Here is a 12,755-nt window from a genome sequence, read left to right as displayed (position 1 = left end):
TAAAAGAGGATACATTGTCCTTGTAGAGAGTGCATTTTAATTTACCTAATCAGCTTATGTTAGTGTTAACCCAGTGAGCAGATGGTATCCAGAAGTTGCTTACCATACTAGTCTGGTGTTTTTCTCAAGCCTTTTTTTTTCTTCTGAAATAGAAGGCCTGCCATACACTGCCAAGCAGTATTCTTTTTTAGTCACTCAAATTTTAAACCATATAAAAACTGAATCTTACAAAAGCCATTTTAGAGCTGCAGTTACATTGCTGTGATACTGTGTGTCTACATGTCGTACCATGCCTCTGAATTAAATTTACTGAGTTAGCATTCTTATAAGCAGGATCCAAGAACATTGCTTTGTGCTGCAAACCAGTGTAACTTACCAATGCACTGATCTACTTCATTGAAGGTATAATAAATATCAAGTTCACATCAGATGCTAGTTCACATCAGATTTTTTTACTTCATGATGACAAAAAATTGACTCTCATTGCTTGTTAACCTCTTCAAACTTACACTAGATCATTGACGTAGCAACAAGAAATTTGACCAGTAAACAATATAGTTAAACCTGTCTGTTTAGCTTTTAGAAATATTAGATATCTCAGACTTAGGACTAGTGATGACTTCGAGCTCTGGAGAGAAACTTGCTGCTAGTTCAGTTTTGCCAGCAGCCACAAAATATTCTGCGGTGAATTTTAGTGTGTGATGCATGCTTTCCACTTATAAGCTGAACCATGACCTTAAGATTAGTGTCTTTATAGTCCACTGCTTCATATCTCTGAGGAGGATGCTTCACTGCCCTTGAGATAGAACTGATATTATTTTAAAGTTCTATGGCTATTAGGAGTTAACAGCTGTGACTTACAGTATATTATGCTTAGCCTTGTTTTGTTGTTTACAAGTGATATGAAGATGACTTATTGGCAGCATCCTTTTTTTAAAAAAACATCCTTAGCCACTCTTAAATTTAAGTAGCTGCTAATAACTATCAACTATTTTGCATACTTGAAGCTGTGTTAAAAAAAAATGTATACAAATAAATTTAATGTATTATCAATTTAATTCTACTCTAACACTAAGATAAGGCTTTCCTGTTTAATTGTCCAATGACTGATAAAACTACAACTTAACTTGCAAATACCACATCTTGTTAAATTCTTTCATTTTAGACCAAAGGGCAAGATATAGTTCAAAGAAGTATACTGGGACATATCCTTCCTGAGGCAATGGTGTGTTATTTAGAAAACTATGAGCCAGAAAAATTTTCTGAAATTTTTCTTGGTGAATTTGACACTCCGGAAGCAATTTGGAGCAATGAAATGAGGTAACTCTATCTGTTTCCTGTTAAATAGGGGATCCAATCTTTTGATTAAACCTGTATTAACTGCATATACAGGCAGTCCCCGGGTTACGTACAAGATAGGGACTGTAGGTTTGTTCTTAAGTTGAATTTGTATGTAAGTCGGAACTGGTACATATTGTAGGGGAAACTAGCCAAACATTTCTCCAGAGCTCAGTTTTATTCTCCCACACCTCACTTCCCTCAGTCCTTTATTCTCAAGCTGAGGTGTCTGCTGAGAAAAGCCGCTCCGCGTCTCCCTGGTCTGCTGGGGGGGAAGTAGCTAGTGTGGGGTTGCCTCACCCCGTTTGTAAGTAGGGATCCGATGTAAGTCGGATCCATGTAACCCAGGAACTGCCTGTACACTGTAGTTTGACCAGTATTAATGGGTATACTATATATTGCATCTTGAGCAAAGGGGGGTTGATTGCCATTACATAGATATAATAGCACTTAGAGCCTGTCGTCTCAACTATGTCTTGAGCCTTCTATTCATGTCACAAAGTCAGGTAACAAAATGGCACAAAATCTTTCTGCAAAAGAAGCCTGTGGTGCAAATATCAGTGTCATGGAACAGTCATGCTCTTTTTCCTTTTGAATACTCAGACAGGCATGAAGCAAACCAGTGTCCTGCTTTATTAGTGTGACAGATGTTACCTGTCTCTGGAGTGATCATTCCTCATGATTTCTTCTGTAAACTATATGGCACTGCAAATAACTTAAGTTATGTCTGGCTACCATAACTGTAGTTGCTAGGGCATTTCCCATACAAAGCATGGCAAATCTTTCTAAATGGGCATCTTTTTACATAATTCTAAATCTTTAGTGTTAAAACAAATTTTAGGCAGCTCTCAAATAGGCACGTGAGTAGGCAGAACTGAGTACACACCTTCTGTTTTTTTCTTTTTCTTTTTTCTTTTTGGTGTCTTATTAAAACCAGTCACATGAAATTATAGGACCGTAGTGTCCCAAATTTCATAACTTACTTTTCATCTGTTCAAGAAAATATGGCTGGCTATGGACACTAAGTCCTTGTCAAATAATGCAGGTAACTGGCATAATAGTGTACTTATGAAAAGCATCTGACCAGAATCTAGTATTTGTATAATTCTTGATGTTTGAAATTCACAGGCGCCTTATGATAGAGAAGATTGCTGCTCACCTTGCTGACTTCACCCCTCGTCTTCAAAGTAATACAAGAGCACTGTACCAATATTGCCCCATACCAGTTATCAACTATCCACAACTGGAGAATGAGCTGTTCTGTAATATTTATTACCTCAAACACCTGTGTGATACACTCAGATTTCCAGACTGGCCAATTAAAGATCCTGTAAGTCAGAAATTGTTCTGCAGTTCTATGTCTAGAGAACATATGCAAAAACTAAACAAAACTGAAGGATTTCTAAAACGAAGAAACAGGAGTGGTAAATTGCCTTAATAGTTGGCCTGAAACCTAGTTTCTTCCATAAACCTCAATGTACCTCAGCCAGGTCCTGTAAATTTTGCATGCTGAACTAAAAATCAGTATTGGGTAAACAAGAATATAACTGAATTGCCTACTGAATTCTTGATTATGGTGTGAAACTATTTTTCTGATCTAACAACCAGATATGTCTGCTCATATTTTCAAAAGTTGCTGTAAGCCCAGGGTTTGAATTCAGGCTCAAGGCCCAGACTTCTTCCATCTATACACAAATATTAACCAGGGCTCTGCCTCCGTCCCAGAACCCCAAAGGGGATGGGTGGTCTGAGCCTGAGTCAAGCCGTTACCCAGGGTTTAATCCACGTTGCTTCGCAGTTTGTAGAGATAGCTCCATTGCACTTGTGCTCTGGGATTCCACCAAAATATCCCATGATCCTACAGGCAGACTCAATCCTCTGGGCAGCCAAATCTGGAGGACAGGAATGTTTCCCACAGTGCCTCATGAACAAAAGACTAGGACAGCCTAATTTTGGGAAGATGCTAGGAAGTCTTAGTCCATCCTCATAAAACATTTAGATGCTAGTGCCTGAGGTTGGAACACAGGGTTCAACAGTTCCTAACCTGAGGTTACAAATAGGTGTAACCACTTAACATCCCGTGGGTTTGTTAATGTATGGCTAATTGAGTTGTTCTAACCCTAGGAATAAAAGGATAAAGCCACATAGATAACCTGATGTTCTCTAAGAATTAAAAGCTACTTTAGAAGTGTGAGGAACAACATAGATTTAGACTACATAGATGGCTGTCCACACTGACAGTTAACCCAGGGATTGGTACCTCACTTAGCCTAGCATGGATGAAAGCATCACAACAGCAAAGACATATCTGCATTGCTGTGTCTGTGCTTGTGTGCCTGGGAACATAACCCTTGATTCTTTGTGCTGAGATTCTATAAGACTTTCCCAGTAAATTGGGATAGAATCCTTTTGGGGCATTGTGAGGAGGACACTGGAGGGCTGCTGGCACCTGAGTAACTTGGTTTGCCTGTGTCCTCATAAAGTAGACCGGTTTCAGCCTCACGTAAAACAGTCTGGGATGTAGCTCATCTCATGCAGACAGGTAAATTAACCCGTGCTTAAAGAATGTACCTCTAAAAACAGTTTGGCAATGTTTTTCCTTTGTGAATGATAGTGGGGTTAAGACTAGAGTGAAGTGTAGGTATTCTAAAAGCAAGTAGTCCAGTAGCACCTTACAGACTAGCAAAAATACATCTGCAGAAGTGGGTTTTGCACACTCTATATTTTTGTTATTCTCTAAGGTGCCGCAGGATTACTTGTTTTTAAAGTTAGACTAACACAACTACCCCTTTGTGTAGATACTCTGTTCATGTTTGCAGTTCACCTCAGTAGTACAGTGAAACTAAAGATCTTGTGTTATCAATTACTCCCTGTACGTACAATCATGAAGCTGCAGTGCTTGGTTTACAAAATACTATGGAGGAATGATTTCCTTGTCTTAAATTACTCACTGAAACTTAATGTCAATTTCAAGTTGAAACTATGAAAAGTTGGAACAAAGCTAGTTGGCAGGGTTCAGTTAACATCTAGTAATCAAATGATAAGATCGGTCTAAAAACATCATGTTCGCACTAGAACTGAGACTTATCAGTAATTTACCAATGTACAAAATCTCTAAATGGAATCCTACACACAAACCTAGGAGATCATCATCTCTTTTAGGTACAACACACTTCAAATTTAAATGTAACATTTTTAAGAACAGAAAACTGGAGTAGAGCAAAATCAGAATCCCAAGTTAAGTGCTTTTATAGGTGTTTTTATCCTTAATAGGAATGTTTAAGTGCTGTTAGCATATAACATTAAAAAATGTCACCTCTGCACTACGTGTCGCTACCTATATTAGCGTTTATCCACAAACTGGAGGACAGCTTTATTTGTAAGCAACTCAAATAGGCAACACTGCCTGTGTTCAAATGAGCTAATATACACCATTCCAGTGACTGTTGGAGAGATTTAATTAAAACAGTTAATCCATTCACCAGGAACTTCAAGGTACCAGAATCCCTTGATAGGCATTACTTCATTATCAAGTGCTTACAAGTATGCTTGACACAGGCCATAATATCCTAAATGGATTTTAAATTTCAGGTTAAATTGTTAAAAGATACTCTGGAGGCTTGGAAGAAGGAGGTAGAAAAGAAGCCACCTACAATGTCAACAGATGATGCTTATGAAGTTCTTAATCTTCCTAAAGGACAAGGACAGTAAGTTGCCATTACTTCCTAAAACAGAATTAACGCTAATATAAAACACAGTAGCAGTTGCCTATTATAAGTTATTCCAGATAAATTGAAGCTATGATCTCCGTTTCTGGTACCGAAAGCTAGAGATCTTTGAAAACCATCTGTCAGATGACATTATGATTCAGGCATGTAAATGATACTAATGACATTGGCTACCTTTTATCCCTCATGGAATAAATGCTGAAAAAAATCCCAAACTCTTTGATTTGGAGGTAAGCTCTGTTAAGTGATGCTTCCATTAACTTGGGGAAATGTTTTTAATCTGAGTTCTTCCCAGACTGCTGTACTGGATACAAACCTGGGGTCTCATGTACTCTTTAGCTTCTGGGGCAGGGCAGGGCAGACTCTAACCCTTTCTGAAGATGTAAGCATACATTCCAGATACAGCCTTCATGTTTGGCATTCCTGTTTCCAGGGGGGACCCTGAAGTAGAGTTGCATAGGCTGTGAAATTAGTGCCAGGCCCCCCAAGCCTCCCAGTAGCTGTTGCACAGTGAGCTCTATCAAAGCTGTTGATTTGTTGATTTATGGTATACTTCTCTGGGACTACATGACAGTATGAGCAAGTACCACACGTTTTGCAAGGAGATGTCTAAATGTGCATCCTTAACTCATGGAAAAATCGTTAGATGTACAGATTCATGTGAAAATACCTGTAAGACAAAGGGAAGGATTTAAAACCTCATCACTCTGGGAGCAATTTGGGCTTTGGCCTGTCCTTACTGGGCCCAAGATCCACCTCCCCTCTTTCTTTCTGCCCATGCTTGCCTTCTTGTGATCCTCCTGATCAACCTCACAGACTATCAGTGATGTATTACAAGATAATCAGTTTACCTGGAAGGACCCTGGCTACAGGGTTTTTTTCGAAAAAACTTCACCTGCATCGAGACTGCTGCCGCGTTCTTTCCAAATTAAATCAAAAGAATGCAGCAATTTTTTCGACCACAGAGAACCTCTTTTTATGAGGAATAACTCTTTTTTCGAAAGTGCTCTTTCAAAAAATGCATTATTGACTGCAAACAGTGCTTTTTCGAAAGAGTATCCAGACTGCCTGGGTGCTCTTTTGAAAAACCAGCTTTTTTTTTTCGAAAATACTGGTTGCTGTCTAGATCTCTTTCGAAAGAAGGTTTTTTGAAAGATTCTTTTGTAAAAGCCTCTTTTGAAAGATGCTTGTAGTCTAGACATAGCCTTATTGTCCTTAAGTGCTTGTATGGAAATGCATGATTAGGGTAATGGGCTGTAGTTTCTTATTTGGCCTTTGTCAATGCCTTTTGGAAATGTCAGCCCATTGTGGAAACAGTGTGTGGAGGAAGGCACAATGTTCTTATGGTGCTTGCTATTTATGTAGGGAGTCTTGTTGCCAAGCTAGGATTTTTTTGTCACCCCAAATTCAGCCATTGGAGAACACTTGAAGTAGAATGAGTAGTGCTGTAATGGTAACTGTTCTTTGTAATTGTATTCATAGCAGCCACAACTAACTGTAAAACACAGGACTTTTGTGCCTTTGGGTGGCACTTTCATGAAGACTGGAAGCTCCTCTGTTCTTGCAATTACACCCCTCCCACATCCTCCTTTCCAGGAGCTGTATACGTGGGCAGAGCTCTGCAAGAGTCATGGAGCTCAGGACACAGACCTGCCATTGTCATTGAATCATGCCTTAATGATGGCCTCCTCTCAGGAGAAGCAGAAGGCGGTTCAAGGGCAATGAAAGGTGGGGAGGTGGAACTCCATGGAAGTTCTGTGGCTGAGATACTAGTGCAGCAGGAGAGAAACATAATTTGTTTTAGCTATTTGAACGGTCGTAGTGAAATTTTAAACTTGATTGTAATAGTTATGCAGTTGATCAAAATCCTACAAAGTGATCCAAGCATTTACAAAATTTAGAATGTGAGTATTACATTGTTTATAATTACTGAGCTTAGTTATAGAAGGTTCTATATAAAACCATGGTGCCTCTATATGAAACCATGGAACACCCACATCTTTAATACTGTGCACAAATGTGGTCGCCTCATCTTTTAAAAAAAAAAAAAAATGTTGGCATTGGAAAAGATTCAGAAAAGGACAACAAATGATTAGGGGTTTGTAATGGGTGCTGTGTGAAAAGAGATTTAAAAGACTTTGACTCTTCAGTTAAGAAGAGGAGACTAAGGGGGGGAGGATATGATAGAGGTCTATAAAATCATGACTGGTGTGGAAATAGTGAAAAATAATTGGGAAACTTGGTACAAAGGGAGAGTGTCTGATATTTTTTGGATGCTCACTGTTCATTTTCCAGCTCATATAGTCCCTGCATGGAAGGGAAATATGGGAGGTGGGACAGAATTAGGTGGGAAAATTCAGACAGTAACAGAAAATGGATGGCAGTTTTCATCTCTTGAGGGGCAGGGTTTAAGGACAAGTCTGCATCTTTCCAGCCAGGGAGAAATGTGCATTGAAGTTTGACTTTTTAATCTAAAATGATCATTGGCACATTGAAGGAGTAGAGAAGTTAAATCAAGAGAGACTATAGATTAAAAAAAAAAAAAAAAAAAGATTTGGAGGGAGGCGGGTGACTCGTGACTTTTGATCTCTGGAGGCTGGTAGTTTTGGAAATGTTAGTTCTTATTCACTTTCGGTATGAGAATAGTTGCATTATATATAGAACATTTCAATAAAACACATTCTCTATCTTCATCTGATAGGCATGATGAGAGCAAGATCAGAAAAGCCTATTTCAGATTAGCACAAAAATATCACCCTGACAAGAATCCAGAAGGGAGGGTATGTATTGTACTATGGCTTTGAGATTATGGTTTAATGGGTTTGTCTCATGGTTTTTTTGATGAATACTTACACTGGCAGAGTTTTAGAGCAAGTAACTTTCTTCCCGAATACACGTGCATGAACTTTAAAGTAATACAAGTTATAACATTTTAATTGGAATACTACATACTTACCAAACACTTTTCCTGAGGGACTCTTAAATACCAATTAATTTCATTTCCTCGTGCCGGGAAATGACATGTATTGCATATAATCTTGTAGGGTTTTGAGGGTAGAAGAGTTTAAATGCAGAATAGTTAAAGATAATCTGCAACTTAATGTTAACTGCCAAACTCACCTGTCTGTTTAAAAAAAAAAAAAAAAAAAAAAAAAATTTGCTCTTACAGCCCACTTTTCCACTCACTTGATTCCGCAGTAAAGCCATAAACTTGTTAAGTCACATTATCAGTCTTTTCACTGATAAGACTAACACATACAGGTTTGCATCTTCACTTTGTTTCTATTAGGTCTTTCAGTGATCTGTGAGCCAAAAGGATTACTATAGCAATATACAGTTGCTGTTTTTCAGTGTCTTCTCCAATGTTATACTCTCTTGACATTTTATTTGCAGTAGGATATAATATATCTGATGTCATTGTTTACAGTTATCAAAGCAAAATAGGGATAATGCATTGAAACTGCCAGTGAGTTTTGAGACTTCAGTAAATAGGTTCTGCTAGATAACAGCTTGACATTGTTCATATTGTCTGCAGGATATGTTTGAAAAAGTGAATAAAGCATATGAGTTCTTATGCACAAAATCAGCCAAAATGGTGGATGGCCCAGATCCAGAGAATATCATCTTGATTCTGAAAGCTCAAAGCATCCTTTTCAACAGACACAAAGAAGGTGAGTATACTGACTCAGAAATATCACTTCTACTGTATTTCTCAGAGCTGTTTGAAGTGCCTTTGATTTATTAATGCATTAATTTTGATTTTTTTTTCTGAGGGTGAAAATACCATGATATTTTCATATCTGGAAGTCTTACTGATAACAGAGTAAAAGTTAAATGAAGAACATACCTAGTTTAATCTACCTCTCCATGCTATCATGTTGATGTTCTTTTTCTAGTAAAACTCTAATAGGAATCATAACTTCTGTGTGATTAGTTTCAGTTGTGGACACCGTCTCACTTTTCACTGTGGTGGAAACTCATAGTTAGTATTGTAATTGTGGCTGACAAGTAATTTTATTCAATTAGCATTTTCAAGTGCTTTGACTCGTCAGATGGCAACAAGGCAGTGAACATTTAGCAACATAACTTTATTGCATTTGCCTGTTTTGGAAATGACTAAAAGATTTTTTCAGTCATGCCAGAGAATGTGTGCTCAAAGAAAACTCTGGTATTCACGAAATGTCACTTAAATGGTTCTAAAAATAAAAGTAGTGACTTTTTCTCATTTTTAAATGTACTAAGGTTCTCTGTTCTGTTCTACTCTTCACAATACTCAACCCAAAGGGAGTTAGAAACTGACTGCATCATTCCAGTCAGGGTTCCCCCTGGTGTCCCTAGGAGGCATAGACTCTGCATATACAGGAAACCACCCACCTTACGAGTTGCGACTCCCCTGCACTTACTATCATTTTTGTAAGTGTGAAAGGGGCCAAAAAAACCAGGAACTGATCATGTAGCCAGTTGGGGGCCGCCTGTACCCAGCTCCAACACAAGCCTCCCCCTCTGCAGGGAGAATGGATAGCTCAGTAGTCGAACAACTCTTTACAAAAGAGTCCTTGGGGCCCATTATATTACCATGTGTGTTAACTAAAAATACAATTGTCTTAGCGTCTATAAAGTACGTGTGCAGTGTGACATGTTGAGTACTACAACTGTATATCATGACTTGTATCACCCATAATATTCAGTCAGATGTATTAAATCAAATGCTACATTGACATATTGATTACCTTGTTCTATAGCAAATTAAAAGTATCCTTAGAATGGCACTTAGGCTCATTTTGAAACCCATTCAAAGAGTTTGATGCCCAATGCGAGTAAACAAATTTAACTGCTCTTGGTTGCAATAGACTCAAGTTTCAGCAACCTCATTCTGTAATGTTAAATATAAAGGACTTGAGCAACCTTCCAGATTTAGTATTCACTTACTAAAACTGACTAGTAATGTAAACAGTTACTTGAACGTTTTTATTCAATTTCTTGAGATCAGCTGGAAGAAGGTAGACTGTTTTTTGTGCATTACGGCACAAATCTCAAGAATTCCAGAAATAATCCTACTTGTCAGATGAATCTGCATTGTTCACCCAGCTTTACTCTGAAGGAGAAAACATTTTGTGAAAGTGTAAATCTGAAGCAGATCAAGATTAAATTCTCAGCCATCAACAAGGTGTCTAAATGTATCAAATTTGCTACATTTGAGTTTCTGTTTATCCTTTAGATTTGAAACCTTACAAATACGCAGGCTATCCCATGCTGATTAAGACCATTACCCTAGAAACTTCAGATGATCTTCTGTTTTCCAAGGAATCTCCTTTGTTGCCTGCTGCTGCAGAGCTGGCTTTCCACACAGTCAATTGTTCAGCACTTAATGCAGAAGAGCTGAGAAGAGAGAATGGAATAGAGGTAAACCCAAAGAAACCCTGAAGCACAGCCATTTTAATAGTTTGGTGGTTGATAGTAGTAACCATCTGGATAATCACTTGAACAGGGGAAGGAAATTAGACACACAATAGCCACACAATTGCCCACTGTTCCTTGCAGGAATTCTCCATTCATTCTTCTGAAATGGAATGGGTGATGGCAGTTGAGATTCCTCCTGGAATAGATTAATTCATCCCTCCACAAGATGACTTTTGAATGGATTTACATAACATTTGCCTTCCAGAGCAAGTTCTAGTGGCTGTTTCATGGAATGGCACTGTCTGTATCTGGCTTCTGTATTCTGCTTATTTTGTGCAAAAAACCCCAAACTGACTTTCTTTAAAAGGTGGAAGCAAATAATTTGAGCATGGTTTGGTTACTCAAATGAATATGCCTCAATAGCACATCTGGGGAAAAAAGGTTACGATTATAATTAAATGGATGTATTCAAAATCTTCTAAAACTACCTTAGACCACTATGGCGTTTTGAAGCAGTTAGATATTTCTAGAGAGACCCTCTTTACATGATGGATCGATAAAGTGGAGTAGCGTAAGTCTCCCTTTATAGATGTAAAATGTCCGAAGAGCAAAATCAGTCATTTTGCTGCATAGGACAGCTGTTAAACCCTTGACAGGCGGTAAATTTGTAGGCTTGTGTAGGCTTTATTGAATTAAAGCTAATAAAGCTACACTTTGGCAGACAGGCACTTCATTTGAGTTTGAATTCTAACCCTTTTAGCTCTTTAATCCCTAAAGGTGTTGCAAGAAGCATTTAATCGCTGTGTGGCAGTCTTGACCCGCTCCAGTAAACCAGATGATATGTCTGTACAGGTAAGCAATACAGCCATTTAAAAACAAATAGTGCTTAACTGTATTGGGCCATATCTTTTGTGCCATTTTCTTATGAGGCTTTGTGTAGCTTCTATTCAAGGGCTATACGGTTTACTAACTCTGTAGCTTAGGAAAGTGTTTCTGTTTGCAGGTATGTGGGCATATAAGCAAGTGTTACGGTGTGGCAGCTCAGTTTGAGGAGTGCAGAGAGAAGATCACTGAAATGCCTAATATCATCAAAGATCTCTGTAGAATGCTATATTATGGCAAGGTAAGATCTCTAGCTTAATGCCTACGCTGGTGTAATGCTCTTGTTTTATATTTAAGTGTTTGTACTAGAAAATGAGCCACTATGGGACTCAAACTTATTTTGGGAATCAAACTATTGTGAATTTCCCTATAATATAGATATTTGCAGTCCGTATGATAAAAATACAAGGCTTAGTCTGCACGCACACTTACACTGATTGAACTGTGTGTCTTTTTTTAAAACAAACTTACTTAAATGGTGTACATTCCCTGTGTAGAGTCGTATATACATTTTAGCTTGCACCTCTACATTTATCTTTTACCTTTACATTGCTTGCATCTTGTAACTTACAGACAATACCCTTACAAGTCAGGTTTAAGCAGCTCACATGTCATCCACAGTGAATTTTGCATTAGCTTAATTGAATTGGTTTAAAAATAGCGCAAATTGTATGGAGACAAATCCATAAATTCTGACTCCAAATATTTCCACTTAGATTTAAATCCTAGCCTTTAGGAAGTAATAAGTAGAACCGGTGCCAGTTACAGTAGATGAAATTTCTACCTGTTAGTATATTTCTCATAGAGGTGAGAAGGAGGCTGTGGGCCACCACCCTGGCTTACTGTCCAGAAAGTGAGCCAACTTCTGCTCCACAGCTCTGAAAATTAGTCTCTCCGTGGGTTTTAATAGTAGTACTCTGAATTTAAACTGGTGTAACAGCAGAGTTTTGCCCAGTAACTACTTATTCAGTTACCTAAGGAGACTTAACTATTTTTTACTTTAATAGCTCCTTGCCTCCTCTCTTCTCTCTTCTCTCTTCTCTCTTCTCTCTTCTCTCTTCTCTCTTCTCTCTTCTCTCTTCTCTCTTCTCTCTTCTCTCTTCTCTCTTCCTCCCCCCCCCCCAAAAAAAAAGGACAACTTACCAGCTGCAAGAAAGCAGAGGCTTTCTTGTTTCCAGTCTCCAGCTGCACAGGAGCCTGGAGGTCTAGAAAGGTATTGTTTGCCAGGTGCTAGGCTGGAAGGGCTAACCAAGTAGCCCAGCTGCCTGGCTTTCATTAAGTCAGGGTTTTCTGCCATATGTCCCCTGAAGCTTTATTTATGTAGATACTTGTGCAAAAATCGTGAACAGCGTAAGCCTTTTTTCTTCCCCACAGACTGTAGACTTCAAATTTTCTCAATTTATGCAG

The 12,755-nt window shown here is 38.4% G+C and overlaps 1 protein-coding gene across 2 annotated transcripts in view; it reads left to right on the top strand.

The window, feature by feature from the left end:
* DNAJC13 (DnaJ heat shock protein family (Hsp40) member C13) overlaps positions 1-12,755 on the top strand; it is an 88,297-nt gene that overhangs the window by 53,142 nt on the left and 22,400 nt on the right. For both annotated transcript variants that reach the window (XM_075921899.1, XM_075921900.1), the window contains 8 exons: positions 1,166-1,320; positions 2,467-2,668; positions 4,930-5,045; positions 7,768-7,846; positions 8,602-8,737; positions 10,285-10,469; positions 11,244-11,318; positions 11,470-11,589. In XM_075921899.1, coding sequence (XP_075778014.1) covers positions 1,166-1,320; positions 2,467-2,668; positions 4,930-5,045; positions 7,768-7,846; positions 8,602-8,737; positions 10,285-10,469; positions 11,244-11,318; positions 11,470-11,589 — 1,068 coding nt within the window. The remainder of the gene's footprint in view (positions 1-1,165; positions 1,321-2,466; positions 2,669-4,929; positions 5,046-7,767; positions 7,847-8,601; positions 8,738-10,284; positions 10,470-11,243; positions 11,319-11,469; positions 11,590-12,755) is intronic.

Source organism: Pelodiscus sinensis, chromosome 2 (genome assembly GCF_049634645.1).
Source record: "Pelodiscus sinensis isolate JC-2024 chromosome 2, ASM4963464v1, whole genome shotgun sequence".
Taxonomy (NCBI): Eukaryota; Metazoa; Chordata; order Testudines; family Trionychidae; genus Pelodiscus; species Pelodiscus sinensis.
The sequence above is the reverse complement of the archived record's forward strand: the minus strand, read 5'-3'. Positions and strand labels throughout refer to the sequence as shown.